Raw genomic sequence first — 17,242 nt, forward strand, 5'->3', positions numbered from 1 at the left:
ATTTATCAAGATACCAATATTATCTGTTACCACTGTCATCCCATTGCTTATCTATTTGCTCGAGTGGGCATCAGTAATGTCTCCATTGTGAGACTTGTTACTGTTTTTGTCATATCAAATATGCCATGGGTAGCTTGTCAGGCTCTGTCGTGTGGGCGGAATACTCTCAGTAGCTTGCCAGGCTCTCTGAGAGGGATGGAGGAATCGAACCAGGGTCAGCTGCGTGCAAGGCAAACTCCCTACACGCTGTGTTATCGCTCCAGCCCATCTGTGTGTTGTGTGAAAGGAGAGAAGGTTAGCACTCCCCTTAACAAGGATCTGTTAACAATATGGTTAAATACATGGCAAGACAAACTAACATAGAGAAACTCATACTTCCACAGTTGATAATAAGCTGGGAAAATCTACCTCTTTAGAGTTGCCCAGGATTGAAATAACACAAATGTTCTTCAATAGGTAAATCACATCTGTGTTTTCAATAATTTGCTATTTTTAACTTATTATAAATATAATTATAAACTTTTTATACATATTTAAATACATTTCATGAGTTGTCACAAAAGAGATAAAACTGATTTAGGAACTTGATGCTACATTATTCTTGAGAATAGTTATTTTATAATCAGGTCACTATTTATGATTTCTTCAAAACTTGACTACTTCTTTATAACTAATTTATTTTTTAATTAGTGAATCACCATGAGGTACAGTTACAGATTTACACATGTTCATGCTTGTGAGTTTCCCTCATACAATGTTCGAGAACCCATCCCTCCACCATTGTCCATTCTCCACCAACAATGAACCCAGTGTCTCTCCCACCCCCCAATCCCATCACCCCCCACCCTACCCTGCCTCTATGGCAGGATATTCCATTTTATTCTCCCTCTCCTTTTGGGTGCTGTGGTTTTCAATAGGGGTATTAAGTGGCCATTGTGTTCAGTCTCTAGTCTACTTTCAGCACGCTTCTCCCTTCCCACGTGAGATCTCCAATCACATTTTACTTGTTGTTCCCTTCTCTATCTGAGCTGCCTTTTCCCCCAGCATGTGAGGCCAGCTTCCAAGCCATGGACCCAACCTCCTGGTACTTATTTCTATTATTCTTGGGTGTTAGTGTCCTACTCTGTTGTTTTATATTCCACAGATGAGTGCAATATTTCTATGTCTATTCCTCTCTTTCTGACTCATTTCACTTAGCATGATACTTTCCATGTTGATCCACTTATATGCCAAGTTCATAACTTCATCTTTTCTAACAGTTGCAAAGTATTCCGTTGTATAGATGTACCAAAGTTTCTTTTAACCAGTCATCTGTTCTTGGGCACTCGGGTTTTTTCCAGATTCTACTTATTGTAAACAGTGCTGCGATGAACATAGAAATGCAGATGTCATTTCTACTACAACTTTTTGCCTCTCCAGGATATATTCCCAGGAGTGGTATTGCTGGGTCACATGGGAGCTCAATTTCTGATTTTTTGAGAAGCATCCATATTGTTTTCCAAGGGTGTTGAACTCCCACCAGCAGTATAGATTTCTCCCCACATCTTCTCCAACATCATTTGCTTTTGTTTTTTTGGATGTGTGTTAGTCTCTGTGGTGTGAGGTGATAACTCATGGTTGCAAAACTTGACTTCTAATATACAAGTAAGGTTTATAAAAGAATCAAATAACAAATCTGCATTTCCTCTCAGTTCTTTACCAAAGTTTCACCTTATTTTAAATAGTCTCTAACTAAGATTAGGCTATAGAAACTTGATTTATATATTTGTCATTGAGTCACTTTTTACATTATCTCATATAAAATCTGTGTGTACTAATATGTTTCAAATGTATGTCATATTAAAAAATAATCAGAGGCCATAAAGATGATAGAGGTATAAAGATACTTGCATTGCATGAACCCAAACAAAGCTATCCCCAGCACCGTATACAGTCCCCTGAGCACTGCCAGGAGTAATACCTGAACGTGGAGTCAAAAGCAAGCCAGGAACAAAGCCAGATGTGAACCTCCTCAATAAAAGGTCATGCAACCTAGAGCATATAACTAATTTTAACTATTCATGTACTCAATAAATGGAATTGCCAAAAAGTTCAGATATTAAAAATACAAAAACCACAGGGTGGAGAGTTAGTACGAGGTTTAAGTCACTTCCCTTGCATGTGGCAAACCCCAGTTTGATTCCTGGTGCCACATATGGTCCTACAAATACTATCAGAAATAATCCCTGGGCACTCTAAGGTGCAGTCAAAAGCACTTCTTACCCTGAAAATCACATATACATACAGACCAAAACCTCACTAGCTCTAATAAGAAATGTAAATTAAACCATATTAATCGTAAGCACTGTCAAACTTCAATCAAAAGTTGAAACATCAAGTAAAGAAATATAAAGTTATTAATTATTAAATAACAAAACAGTAAGATTTATTATGTATAAAAATAAACATTGATATAGATACTAGTAATCACAAGTATGTGTCAACAAGATGTAAACACCAGAGTGGGTCATGAAAATCCTTAACTTTGTATTTTTATTTACTTTGGTTTAGAGTCAAACCCAGCAGTTCTCAGGGCTTATTCATGGCTCTGTGATCAAGATTCTCTCCTAACAGTGCTTGGGGGAACATATGTAGTAGAGGGAATTTGAACCCTGTGCAAGATATCCCTGCAATATCTCTTTGGCTGCAATATCTCTCTGGCTCAATCCCTGAAATATCTCTTTGGCTCAATCACTTGCATTTCTAAATGCACTTTATTGTGCTATAATTATATAATTAGACAAAATAAAAAGAAATAGCAATATTTCTTCTTGAGCACAAATTAATTAGAATTTTCAGTATTAAAATGATTATAATGACCAGAATAACCTCTACTGAGTCCTTTGGAGTTACCAAGCTCCATATTAGAAAATTGGATAAATATTGGGTAAAAGATAAATATATATACACTTTATTAAGCTGTCATCTCTAATTCCCAATGAGATATATTTCCTTCATACTTATATATCAAGCAGCAGAATTTGTAACAATAAATAGTTTCCAATGCATATATTTTGGAAAAGGCAAAATGAAGTTTTGAATCAAGCTCATTTGGACTCAAGAAGTTAAGTATTTAATAAACTTCATAGATTGTTTTCTAAGAAATTGGATTTTTTAATCAAATATACTTGAAAATATTTTAGTTTTTATTATAGGATTGCAAAATGAAATTTATTGGAAAATGTTGCCATTAATATATATGTAAATTATAATTATCTTTGTTTAATATTTAAAAGAAAAAGAGCTTGGAGAAAGACTCAGTATCTTGGATATTTAATCTATATTTCCCACAAGAATTGATCATAGTCAGGCAGTCTGGAACCACCAGTGAAGCAAAAACACAGCCACACGTGTACAACCTATCTAATAAGATTCCCTGCCTTGGGACTATCTTTCTAGGTTTCTTAGATTCTCTCATTTTAAATAGAAAAATCATTGACTTTTGAATTAGGAAAATAATTTCAGAATAACATTGCCTATAATATGTCTAAAACGTCCCTTCACATTAATAAAAAGCACACAGAATACCAGAGCATATCTTAAATTTTTCCTTAAGTGAAAAACTTAAGTGAAGAACAAGATTAATTTTAAAATTAGTAGTATCAGATGCCCTAAATTCCTAATTTTATTGGAACAAATATATTTTTATGTAATGAGAATCAACAATTCGATTATAAAACGAATGAGTTAATATACACAGACTTAAAAAAAAGAATTTATAGATATTTATTTCAGACAAGGACTGGAGCGATAGCACAGGGGGTAGGGCGTTTGCCTTGCACATGTCCAACCTGGGTTTGATTCCTCCATTCCTTTTGAAGAGCCCAGCAAGCTACCGGGTATCTCGCCCACACGGCAGAGTCTGGCAAGCTACTGAGAGTATTCCACCCACATGGCAGAGACTGGCAAGCTATCTGTGTCATATTCATATGCCAAAAACAGTAACAACAAGTCTCATAGTGGAGACGTTACTGGTACCCGCTCGAGCAAACAGATGAACAACAGGACAACAGTGCTACAGACAGTGCTATTTCAGACAAAGTTAACATTGAATTTGGTGAGAATGAGATATTCAAGGGATTATTTGATGAGATAAAGTACTGGAGAAATAATGCAGAGGAAGTTGCACTGAAAATGGTGTTCTAAGTACAAAATAAGTAACATACATTTTAAGTTCCTCTGTGATCCTTTAAGTTCCATTTGTAGATCATTTGTCAAATCACCTACCATATTTCACCAAATAATCATTGTGACCACATAATCATAACACCCTGTTTTTAAATGAAACCTGTGTGGTTTTAAATTAGTTTCAGCCTACATTTTGGGGGGTAAAAATTTTTAAAAGGATGGGCCAGAGAGAATTACAGGGTAAATCAACTGTTTTGTATGCAACTGACCCCCTTTGATTTCCTGAGTACTTGTAGGAATGATCACCTAGCAAAGAGCAGAAAGTAAGCCCTGAGCAGCACAGAGTATGACCCCAAACAAACAAACAAAAATGCACATAAGATATGTTATAATCATGCAGTGAGACGAAGTAAGTTTTGTCTCTGGTAATGAAGAAAGTCATAGATTTGACTCTTCCTAGAGTCAATTATTAGTCTTTTAACACATTGTCTAATCTTCTATTTCTTTCAATTTCATCTAATTTTCTTACATCTTCAGGGAAATAACAAATAATTTTTAACATACTTATTATACATTTATGATTTAAGATAAAAAAATAATAATACATGAACCATTGATTGTATTTCTAAATCATACTAGTTGAATAGATGAGGCACTAAATCCTTAGGAAACACATCTCCACTTAATGTCCAGTTTTTTCTTTGAAACAGAACATTTTTATCACTTTATCTCGGATGTGCTTGGTTTTTACCCCATAAACAAAGGGGTTGAGAAAAGGGGGAACCAATAAGTAAAGATTGGACAAGGTGATATGGACATATGATGGGATATGAGATCCAGATCTGTGAGTAAAAAATGAGAAAAAAGCAAGGAGATAGAATTGGAAAAAGACACATATGTGGGGAATACATGTATTAAAGGCTTTAAGGCGTGCCTCTTTCTGGGGCAAATGGAAAACAGTTACAAATATTTGTATATAAGATAGGGTTATCAAAATGAAGTCCAGACCACCAACAGTAAAAGCTCCAAGAAGACCATAAAACTTATTGATGTAAACATCTTCAGCGGCAAGCTTCACAAGGGCCATATGTTCACAGTATGTGTGAGAAATTAACTTGCTCCGGTAAAGTTTCAGGCGACACTTTATAAGCAATAGGCATGGGATTACAAGAATAGCTGGTCTTAATGTCATCGCAACTCCAATATTAGTAACTAACTGTCGAGTAAATATGGTAGCATGTCTCAGAGGATAGCAGATTGCTATATAGCGGTCCAGAGCCATGGCCAGAAGAACTCCTGATTCAATACCCTGAAATGTATGGATAAGCCACATCTGAAAAAGGCAAATATCAAAGTAGATATCTGGTAAATGAAACCAAAAAATTCCAAGCATCTTAGGGACAATGCTCGTGCTCAGTGCTATGTCTGTTGCTCCCAACATGGCCAGAAACATATACATCGGCTCATGAAGGCTGGGTTCAGATTTGATAATGATCAAAAGTAGAGAATTTCCCATCAAAGCAATCATGTACATAACACAGAATGGAATCCCAATCCAGCACTGTACAGATTCCAAGCCAGGGATCCCAATGAAGGTTAGCACAGAAGGCATGAAGAACGCAGTTCCATTTATAATAGTCATGGTTGGTCAGAGGTCAAGGGGACAAAGTCTATCAGACAGATGCTCAATAATTATGTAGTATATTTTCATCAAATTACAAAATATCAAATGATAGAAATAGAAGATTAACTATTCTCTATTTGTTATTTTTTTAAAAGTAAATGAAACAGTATCAATATGGAGATTCACAGAGAGTTTCACAAATACATGTTGCAGAAAAGTCATCCACCTATACTCAATGATATCCACAATGTGAAAACTGAGTATTTGAATGCCAGGTCTATGGCGGATGTAACATGATTTGGTTGCATGTTGGTATTCTTCCTTCTCCATGCCATCTCTTTCTTCTATTAATCTGCATGTGAAAATACAGGATGGGGTGGGAGTGGAACAATATTTTGAGAAAGTAAAAACAAAACTATTATATTCTAAATCTTTTTTTCCTCTCTTCTCAACATTCCTTCTCCTCTTTTTCTTCTATTATTTTTTGGTGCCTGGAATTAAATCCAGGGCCACACATATATAAGCCAAAGGCTTTATGTCCAAACTCTAATTCCTGCTCTATTTTCCATTCTTTCTATAATAGTAGGGCTATTGCTATAGAAGATATAAATAATTCTTTAATAATTTATTGACTGAAGCTCCTTTTGTATTGTGTATTTACCAATATAAATTATTGCATTATAAATTCACTAATAGAAATTGTTTTCTTAATCTAGAGTTTCCTTTCCATCAATAAATATTCAATTATGACATTGACAAAGAACTCAAATTTTATATTACATAATGACAATTGCATAGATTTGCATTTTCCCATGGAAATATGATCCCTAAAGCATCTTATATGTAACTCTTTTATTAAGGAAGCAGGCGAAGTTCCACACACAGTCCCTTTCCCACACAATATAGAATAGTACAGTTTAAAAACATAAGTTAAGAAGTAAAGAGGAAAACATTGCATACTTTAAGAAAAAGGAAATTAAATGGTTTTACTATTAGAGCAATGAGAAAGATAGTAAAGTTATTAGAGTTAAGTGAGTGGAATTGAAAGTTTAGGCTTCCGAAGAATGACATTTCTGACAGTGATAATATGTGGATAGAAATTATGTCTACTTACTGATGGAGGGATGTAGAGCTTAGGGGTTTTATCCTTAACAAAACATGAGGCAAGATAAATATGAGAGAGTTGGTCTCTTTGAGAGTTGTCCACATAATTCCGTGGAGGATAACTGACAAATACAGAGGTACATTCAGGTGGTGGTACCTTGGGGTGCACCAAAGACAGAAAGAGAAGACCCCAAAAGAAGCTTCTCATTGCAATGCAAAGGATGTTGCTAGGAACAGTTGATACTTTTGAGAAACTGAATTCCAGCAACAAAATGTAGTTCAGTTGTAAGTCTGATGAGATAATGCATCAACAATTAGTTTTTTTAAAATTAAGAACAGATATGTTGTTTATTTGATTTATTCTCTATATCTAAATTAAGTGAATCCGCTTTTAAATGCTATCTTAAGCATTTCAAGACATTTCTTCATGACTCAAGTTATCACCTCAAAATATTCTTCTTCATTCTCAATGGCCCCAACAATGCTAATTTGTATTAATAAATGTTATATATGAATTGTTTTGGAATCCGTTTTACCAAATCATCTCCCCCAAACAGAAGTTTTCAGTGTAGTTTTCTGGCAACTGACCACAAGTATATGCATATGTTTTCTTTCTATCTAATCTGTACAATCTCCCATTTTCAGGAAGACCATCTGATACTGAATCGTAACTTTTTCCTGTAACCTTTTGAGATGCATACGTTTTTCTATGTAATAGTACAAATTTCAATCACTCATTATCCTCTTTCCTTCAAGTGAAACATCTGCAAATCTATTCATCGTAGGTTCCTGCTAATTTTCCTTACTTTCCCAGTATTTCTAAGCAGATTCTCTAATCTAGCATTACTGTCCCTGAATTAGATCTCTTAGAACCGCAAGAGTGGATTCTATCAATGTCCAAGCATATTTATATTCTTTACCTTCAACTTTTGGATCTTTTAGTTCACATTAATGAAATGGAATTGTGGTTTTGCTTCAGTATATATAATTTCATCTCTTTATGCATTCTGAACCATCTACTTACTCAGTATCTGGAAGTAGAAATCAGAAGGAACCAGTACAGAAGACAGTTGCTCTTTCTTTGCTGTTCCCAGCTGTGGAAGATTTGTTTTCTAACATATTTCCCTTGGTGTTTTAAGTTCAACAGTAGGTTCCTTAGAAATCCCAAGAGATATTTTGTACTCTTTAGGGAAAAGTATTAGATATGGATAGAACCAGCTGAACAGTCATTATCTCTTAATTACTCAGTTCTGGGAATATTATTCATCTCTTAACTCAGTAGAGGACAACATTAAAACACTTTTCTAGGGAAACTATGCTGTTGATTTTTCCACAGTCCCATTGATTGGGTTTTTCTTGTTCTCATAATCTGAGAGGGAAATAGAACTCAAAATTCAGGTAAACATGTTATTGAACTCTATCAACAGAAAAAAATACTGAGCTTTATCTCATTATTTTTAGGAAAGAAAATTTGAGTAAAAATGGAAAATTATGTGTCTGTTAATAAGAAAAAAATTATTGTTTAGGTAACATGTAGAGTATTGTTAATGTTTATGATTTTGATGTACAAAGTAACTGCAATTTCACCATCACCAAAATGCCCAATACCCTACACTATTGTCCTCATTACTCTTCTAGTTTGACTCTTCCTTTCCACCAACCCTTCTTCCAAGTTCTGTTTAGTATTGCAAACCTGAGTTCAAGAATCTGTCATTCCTTAATGCTATCTATCCCAATGTCTTGTTTCTCTATATAACACAGATAAGGAAGAAGGAAGATCATCAGTATATCTCTTCCCACTGACCTTAATTTTTCTTAACAACATGCCCTCCAGATGCATCCAAATTGTTGCAAAACCCAGGGTTTTATATTTTCTTTTTTCTTTTTTTTTTTGCTTTTTAGGTCACACCCGGTGATGCACAGGGGTTACTCCTGGCTTTACACTCGGGAATTACTCCCAGCGGTGCTCAGGGGACCATATGGGATGCTGGGAATCGAACCCGGGTCGGCCGCGTGCAAGGCAAACGCCCTACCCGCTGTGCTATTGCTCCAGCCCCAAGGGGTTTTATATTTTCATATAATTGCATAATACTCCATGGTTTATAATTAACATAATGTCCTTATCTATTCATCTCTTGGCAATACCTGGTCAATCTCACTGGCAGTTCAATGCAAGGATCTAAAGATGCTGCTTGGGCATCACTGTCCGTGGGGAACACCAGTGCCACCATGATGTTGGCTGGGGCCTCCAGGACTATATTTGACTTGCTCAGGATGCTCTTAGATGCTAGTGATTGAATCCAGATAGGGACATGGAAGGCTTGATTCCCAAGCTTTAAACTTTATTCTTAAATGGTTTTTTAAAAGTGTTCCATATTTTTATGAATATAACTCTTTTGAGGATGGTGATGTCTTTTTTCAAACATTTATTATGCATCATTAGCTTCCTAAAGTATTGAAATTGTTTATCCAGTAAAATGTATTTTTTTTCTATTCTTGGGCTGGAGCTATAGCACAGCAGGTAGGTCATCTGCCTTGTTGCAGCTGACCCAGGTTCAATTCCTCCGTCCCTCTCGGAGAGCCCAGCAAGCTACTGAGAGTATCCCATTCTCATGGCAGAGGCTGGCAAGCCACTAGTGGTGTATTCTATATGCCAAAAACAGTAACAAGAACTCTCACAACGAAGACATTACTGGTGCCTGCTCCTAAGCAAATCGATGAACAATGGGATGATAGTGCTACAGTGCTTTCTATTCTTAAGATTTTATTATATTCTTTAAATAATCTGGGTTAACATGTCATGAAAAATACAACATTATAACTCAAAATTAATTCTTCATGTTTTATTTAAAAAATTCTCTTCCTGCAGAGTGATATAACAGTAAGTAGGACTCTTGCCTTGCATGTGACCAACCAGGGTTCAATCCCCATCACCCTATTTGATGCCCCTAGCCCACCAGAAGTGATACCTCAATGCAGAGACAGGAGTCATCACTGAGCATCACCAGGTGTGGCACAAAACAAAACACACCCAAGTTATGCTCAACCTCTAGTTTTTTAATAATATGACAATTTACGTTTTTTTTTGTGTTGAAATATTGAATCGGGTTATTTCTTCATTGGAAAATTATGTTTCCAAAATTCAGGAAAACATATATGTCCTGCATACACAGAAATTTATGTTATTTTCTTGTTTTCTCATTTTTTTATTTTATTGGGAGGGTTCACATGTATGGGTGCTTCTGCATTAATTCTAGTATAGATCAGTGGGGTTGCTCCCAGTAGTGCTTAGTGCAACATGTAGTTTAGGGAATTGAACCCTGAATTTCCATAAACAAAGCATTTGCTCCAGCCTTTTTGGCGATCCCCTATACTTTAGTTACCCTTAAAAATACTTTTGCTGAGGCCAGAGGGATAGTACAGTGGGTGGGTCACCTTGAATGTGTTCACCTAGGATTCACTACCTGGCACCTCGTATTGTCTCTTTAGTGTCACCTGAGTACTGCCAAGAGTGATCCTTGAGTGTAGCAGAGCCAAGAGTAAATCTTAATATTCACCAAGTACAGCCCAAAAATGAAAATTAAATATTGATTCTAATTCTTAGAGGCATATGTAATCCTATTTAATAAATTACATTATTTATGTTGTTTTGAACCATATTCAGTGACACTTAGCTCTGTGCTCACAAATCACTCCTGGCAGTGCTTAGGGGACCATGTGTGGTCCTACTGAATGAATCTGTCTCAGTCACATGGAAGACAATGGTATTACTCACAATACTATCTCTCTGGCCTATTTGATGAATTATTGGTAAAAATATGAGTTTCATTGTTAATGATGGAGCATCCATAAGAAAGCAAATTTATATGGGCAGATGAAAAGAAAAGAACAGAATGAACAAAATCTGAATTCCTGGTTTAAGGACATCAGTTTTTTATTTCCTCATTGTGTGGACTGTCAATACTTCACTTTGGGTTTATGTAGCCACATCATCATTCATTCAAATCTTTGTTTACTCTCTTTGTTTACTGTAGTAAGATTGGAATTAATGACGTCAAAAGCAGAAAATCTTAGCACTTTCAGAGATGTAGCTTTTAAATTGCATTAGCTAGACATCAGCAGAAAAATGTTTAAATTGCGCATTATTCAGGTTTTAAACAGTCTCAGGGAGAGGCCAATGTTATAAACATATGTGCAAAGAATATGGCAGTGAAATTCTTAATTCAATTAAATTTACTGATTTATTCAACCAATTCTGGAACTTAAAATATCACATTTATTAAAATATAAATTGAGAAAATCACAAGGAAATTCAAGATTTCAAAAACACATTTTAATACCACATCAAATTTTATTTCTCCAAAGGTGTATCCATGAATGTGTTTAAATTATCTTTTATTAATTTCAGTGCATTTATTCCCATGATAATTCTTCTGTTTCAGTTTCTTTGATTTATATATTATTTTGTGTTAACATTATTAATAATTTACATTATTTTATTTTCATCACTATTTAGAGAAATTATCAAGAAAAATTTCCTCCTTGGGGCTGGAGCAATAGCACAGTGGGTAGGGCGTTTGCCTTGCACGCAGCCAACCCAGGTTCGATTCCCAGCATCTCATATGGTCCCCTGAACACTGCCAAAAGTAATTCCTGACTACAAAAGTCAGGAGTAAACCCTGTGCATCGCCAGGTGTGACCCAAAAAGCAAAAAAAAAAAAAAAAAAGAAAGAAAAGAAAAGTTTCTTCTGCCGGTTCCTTTTCCAGCAGAGGAACTCAGAGCTCCTGCAGCCAAAGACTTCCAGAGGACTACCAGAGCCTAGCCACAACCATGCTCAAGGCCCCTCTCCACATGTTCGGACGAGCCTCATGCATGAAGGAACCAGCAGAGGAACCCAGGTGTGTGGGACCCGGGGCTGAGACCTCGGAGCCTGCTCGTGTTGGCACTGGGCCTCTTCTGCCCAGATTCCCTATTTTCCAGTAGCTAAGCAGTCAGTCACACCCAGGGACAGCCCCTGGTGCCTTGTAATCTTATCAATGGCCAACATACAGAGACTTAAAGCCAATGGGGCTGGAGAGATAGCACAGCGGGTAGGGTAGGGCGTTTGCCTTGCACACGGCCGACCCGGGTTCAAATCCCAGCATCCCATATGGTCCCCTGAGCACCGCCATGGGAAATTCCTGAGTGCAGAGCCAGGAGTAACCCCTGTGCATCGCCAGGTGTGACCCAAAAAAAAAAAAAAAGCCAAGCTCCCAGAAGCATCTTATAGCCTAGTTCTTCCTCTGGGACAACCTGGCAAGCTACGGAGAGTTTCTTGCACACATGGGAGAGCCTCAAAAACTCCCCATGGCGTATTCATATGCCAAAACCAGTAACAATGATGGGTCCCATTCCCCTGACCTGTAAGAGCCTCCAATGCGGCACCATTGGAAAGGACAAGTAAAGAGACGCTTCTAAAATCTTAGGGCTAGGACGATTACTGAGACCACTAGACGTTATTGAGGCCACTAGAGAAATTCAACAATCAACGGGATGATGATGATGATGATGATGATGATGATGATGATAATGATAATGATGATGATGATCAAGAAATGGAAAGCAACATTGAATTTGTCAAAATATAGATTCACAAGTATTACTAAAGAAAAGAGATAGTCAAAATCATAGCTATAAAATGAATCAGGGCTTAGAATTTGACGGGTGACATATTCCTTAGAGATTATGTAGAAGTAAATATCAGTTTCTGTCATTTTCATTTGTATGTAGATTTTAGAGTTGCTGTGGTTAATTTAAAACAAAATAAAAAAAGAACTGGAACAATCTGAAATCTCAAGATAAGCAATTTATTCTTATGTAAGGACAAAATCATATTTTCAAATTATTTGTGAATTTTGACACATTATTTACTTATTATCACTTATGTTAGGTTATAGCTCTAAACATTTTAGGTTTAACATTGGTTTGTCCTTTTTTTTCTATCCTTTCTCCTCTGTGCAAGGAGCTTACCTTTAAAGAGTAACAGCCATCACAATGTTCCCAAAGCACTCCCATTGCCAATTCTACAGTACTCATCTATAACTTCTCCTTTGTACTCTACTTCCTTACCTGTTAATTGATCATTTCTCCTAATCAGAACCTGTGACTTACAAAGTCAATTTCTTCAGAGATCTCTGGATTTTGTATCTGTAAGTGAAATATTGATTTTCTCTTTCCCTCTTATGTCCTTTGCATAGTTTATCTCAGAGCAATGTTCTTTTTGTACAGACACAGGTAGACAGTAAATACTATGCTTTTAGAACTTGGGAGTTCATTGGCTACAATATTTACCCCTGGGTATAGATCATGTAAGTCTCTGTTACCCTTAGTTCCTAGCATCCCCAAAGCAGAGTCCCAACAAAGGGATTGGATGGACCCAGAGCAAGCTGTAAGCTACCCTACCATCAAAAGAAGAAGGCCAAGTGCCATAAAGCTTATAATAAGTTAAGAGTACAATCATGGACAAATTCTGTCATGACCCAAAAAGAAGTAACTGGAATAGGACCCTTCTGAGGTTAGGAAGGATTAATCTGGCCTGAGGACTGTAGTCTGGGATCTAAAATGAGATGTCCTCAGGAAAGCCATCCTATAAGCTTTTATCCTTTACCGTGCCCATACAAAATGACTAGAGATATTCAGAAGTACATTTAAGGTGACCATTTAAATGTATATGGACTAAGGAAAAAAGAAATTCGCACTTCGATGAAATTCTGCCATTACACAGATCTCCTACCAGGATGAGATCTTTGCTTAGACGAGCTTCCCTGGAAGGAAGGGCTCTACATATAGTGATTGTGCTATCACACCTGTGTGTAATTGGTACCCCCAACCATTGGTGATTGTTCCATATAATTAGGCTGTGAGAAAGGGGGAGAAGGAGACAGGAGTATGAAACATGGAGAGACTAGCATGAGAAACAGTAGGATATAAGAATGAGGGGCAGGGAAAAACTGGAATGGGGCACACAGTGAAATGAGAATAGGCCTGGAGGGAGAATTAGAATAAACAGCAACTGAACACTATGAACAAGCTTAGCAGTCCTTTTTACTTCATACGTCTGTGACAGTGGCAGGCCAGGTTGGGGAAGCAACTCTTGGCCACCGAATGCACATGAAGAGAACCCACCACACAAAACTTGTGAACACACATAATATATATTTAATTATTTTCAAATTCAGGTAAGCAATTTACAAAATTCATGCAGCTACTCTAAAACCAACTATTTAGCAGCAAAAGAAGCTACTTCTGATCAAGATTTCTCGCAGAAAGCAATTTTACAACATGATCCCGAATTTGTTTGGTCTTCACTCCATAGACAATAGGGTTAAGAGAAGGTGGGGCTAACAGGTAAAGGTTTGACAAGAGAATGTGAACATATGGTGGTATGTGAGAACCAAACCTATGAGTGAAGAAAGAAAAGAAGGCTAGGAGGTAGAATTGGAGGAATACACATATGTGGGCAATGCATGTATTAAAGGCCTTCAATCTTGCCTCTCTCTGAGGCAGCTGGAAGACTGTGATAAAGATGAGAACATAAGACAAGGTAATAAAGATTATGTCAAACCCTAAGATGGCGAAGGCTACAAAGAGACCATATATCTTGTTGATTCGGATATCTTCAACTGCCAACTTCACAAGGGCCATATGCTCACAGTAAGAATGGGAGATGACTGTAGTTCGGTAGAGCTTAAGTCGGCATTTGATAAGCATGATGGATGGTATTGTAAGAAAGGCAGCCCTCAGTATCACTCCAACTCCAATTTGAATCAAAAGTTGTTGGGAGAACACAGTGGCATGTCTCAAGGGGTAACAGATGGCTATATAACGATCCAGGGCCATTGCCAGTAAGACACCTGATTCAACGGCCTGGAATGAATGAATAAGCCACATTTGTAGCAGACAGGCATCAAAAGAAATCTTGGATAAGTGAAACCAGAAAATGCCTAACATTTTAGGAAGAATACAGGTGCTAAGTGCAATGTCTGTGGCCCCCAACAGGGCCAAAAAAACATACATGGGTTTATGGAGGCTCCTTTCATACCTGATTATAGCTAAAAGTGCAGAATTCCCAGTCACAGCAATGAGATACATGACACAGAATGGAATCCCAATCCAGTGCTGAATTGACTCCAGGCCTGGGATCCCGATGAGAGTTAGGACTGAAGGCATGAAGACAGAGACATTTGAGATGATCATAATGTTTTGATCAGTAATAGCAAGGAATGGTCTTTTGTTTCATCTTCTGCTTCATCAAGACTTTGTGAGTTAAAAACAAAAAAAAATCAGCTTTAGCAAAATATACTTCAATAAGATAAGTGCAAAATATTTTATGTTTCTCACTCTATTTTGTCTCTTATTTTCCTTTTCTCATAACTATTAATAGGTCAAATATAATTTCCAATATATCTGTATGATCCGAATTCTATTAACCAAATTAAATATACTAGAAGCTTAAGTCTATCCTGTGACTATAGAATCTAATTTATATCTTCAGTTTGTACTTATTAATCATCAATAGTGTCTGTGAACAGACAGTTGGAATTTGCAGGTGGTTATAAGCAGAATAAACGTTTTACATTCATCTGCACACATAAAGTAGCACAGTGCTGGTAGAACTCTCAGCAGGATAGAAATCACAAGACAGGTTAGAGCAGAACATTCTTGTATTTAGTGTTGGAGTTAACTTGATAATTCATATTATTTTCCTCATAGCCCATTCTTCCTGGAACTGAACTTCAGAACCCTTAATCTAACTTTTCAGACCTGCATTTTTTACAAGACTCATCCATGCCTCTGGTACTTTTCTTGCCCTGTGAGAAAATTAATTAATTAATTAAAAAATGTTGAGTATTGCCTTAACACAGTATTTCCTTCTATGTGCATGTGGCTCCATTTAGTTTGAATACACAATCCATTTCTTCTCCATTTCTTTCCTCAGCAAAGATCATTATTATGTCTCAGTTTGAAGAGTTTTTACATGACACTGGTGTGTCAATGTAGATAATATTCTCTTTAGCTTTAGTCTTGCACATAATCTAGTCATGAAAAATTATGCTTAAAGTTACTTGTTTTTAATATAACTAGATACATCCTCCTCAGGATTCTGCAATTCCTTGATTATGTCACAAAATTTCTACCATTTCCATTGTCTCTTACAAGTGGCTTTTGTATTATTTCCATGGGAAGGAATTATTTACTTGCTGATGGCCCAAAACGGTCATTCATCTCTTGCTCCTGAATACATCAATATTCTACTCTATGAAAAATATCATTATATTCATCACATTTTAAAACTTTTCTAGAATTAATTAAGCAAAATGTAAGACATGAAATCAGAGAAATTACTAAGCTTCTAAAAATAAAAATCATAACCACATAACCTCCTTAGTTTTTATCTTTGATTTCTTTTGGTTTTGTTGTTTTGGGCTCCATAGATCAGTGTGTAGGGATATTCCTGACTTTAAAACTCAGAAGAATATTGGCAGTGCTCAGGAACCACATGGGGTGTTAAGTAAAAATTCCAATAGGCCAGTGAAAGGTAAGGCTTTACCAGATTTACTATTGTGATGGCCCCATCCATAATTCTTTAAATGATTGACTTCTTAGGTATTTGTTTCTTGGATATGGCTAGTTATGTATAATCTTCCTAAATACAATGGAAGAATTATTTATTGTTTATGTTTCTATCAGATGATTCCATTTTGAGCATGTATTTCTTTCCTGAAACCCATTATTTAGGAACTCTTTTATTTAGCTGGTATAGAGTATACCAAACTAGATCTTTTTCACATCAAAATATTCCTCTCCTATGCACAAATTAAAATTCCTGTCTTAATAATTTTAATCAAATAATCATTAATTAAATTCCCACATGAACCAATTATTTTAAAGAAATTGTATAACAAAGATATACACATTTATCTGAGTTTTATATATATATCTAATATATTGACTTTTTGATATCAAAAAAGCATCAGTTATTTATTTTATACCGTATGATTTGAAATATAAGTAATTTTGAGCGCATTAATTTCATGTCCTAGTCTTATTTCTGCATGTTATTTGTAGTACTATATCTGATTATTTTAATAAGACTCAAGATTTTTCCAATACATTTATTTTTTGTTTCAAATTATATAATTGCATTAATACATAAAAATAAACTATTTATGACCTCTGACATATTATAATTAGTTAGCCAAACATTGTGTGTGTGCTTGTGTTTGTGTGAGAGAGTGAGAGAGAGAGAGAGAGAGAGAGAGAGAAAGGGAGAGAGAGAGAACCAAAGTGGATTGTGTAAGTTCTAT

At 36.1% G+C, this 17,242-nt stretch overlaps 2 protein-coding genes and 1 pseudogene across 2 annotated transcripts; 1 reads left to right on the forward strand and 2 right to left on the reverse strand.

Moving 5' to 3' along the window:
• Nucleotides 1-272: 272 nt before the first annotated feature.
• On the forward strand, nucleotides 273-318 carry LOC129406376 (U6atac minor spliceosomal RNA; annotated as a pseudogene).
• A 4,531-nt stretch (nucleotides 319-4,849) lies between these two features.
• On the reverse strand, nucleotides 4,850-5,809 carry LOC101541814 (olfactory receptor 52A1-like). The gene has a single exon (XM_004618346.2). The coding sequence runs from the start codon at nucleotides 5,807-5,809 to the stop codon at nucleotides 4,850-4,852; it is 960 nt and encodes a 319-aa protein (XP_004618403.2).
• Nucleotides 5,810-14,174: 8,365 nt separating this feature from the next.
• On the reverse strand, nucleotides 14,175-15,131 carry LOC101542077 (olfactory receptor 52A5-like). The gene has a single exon (XM_004618347.1). The coding sequence runs from the start codon at nucleotides 15,129-15,131 to the stop codon at nucleotides 14,175-14,177; it is 957 nt and encodes a 318-aa protein (XP_004618404.1).
• Between the last annotated feature and the right edge of the window lie 2,111 nt (nucleotides 15,132-17,242).

Source organism: Sorex araneus, chromosome 6, assembly GCF_027595985.1.
Source record: "Sorex araneus isolate mSorAra2 chromosome 6, mSorAra2.pri, whole genome shotgun sequence".
Taxonomy (NCBI): domain Eukaryota; kingdom Metazoa; phylum Chordata; class Mammalia; order Eulipotyphla; family Soricidae; genus Sorex; species Sorex araneus.

What these genes read in the sequence shown, in the direction of transcription:
- LOC101541814 (XM_004618346.2), bottom strand. Translation starts at nt 5,809, where the DNA reads ATGACTATTATAAATGGAACTGCGTTCTTCATGCCTTCTGTGCTAACC.
- LOC101542077 (XM_004618347.1), bottom strand. Translation starts at nt 15,131, where the DNA reads ATGATCATCTCAAATGTCTCTGTCTTCATGCCTTCAGTCCTAACTCTC.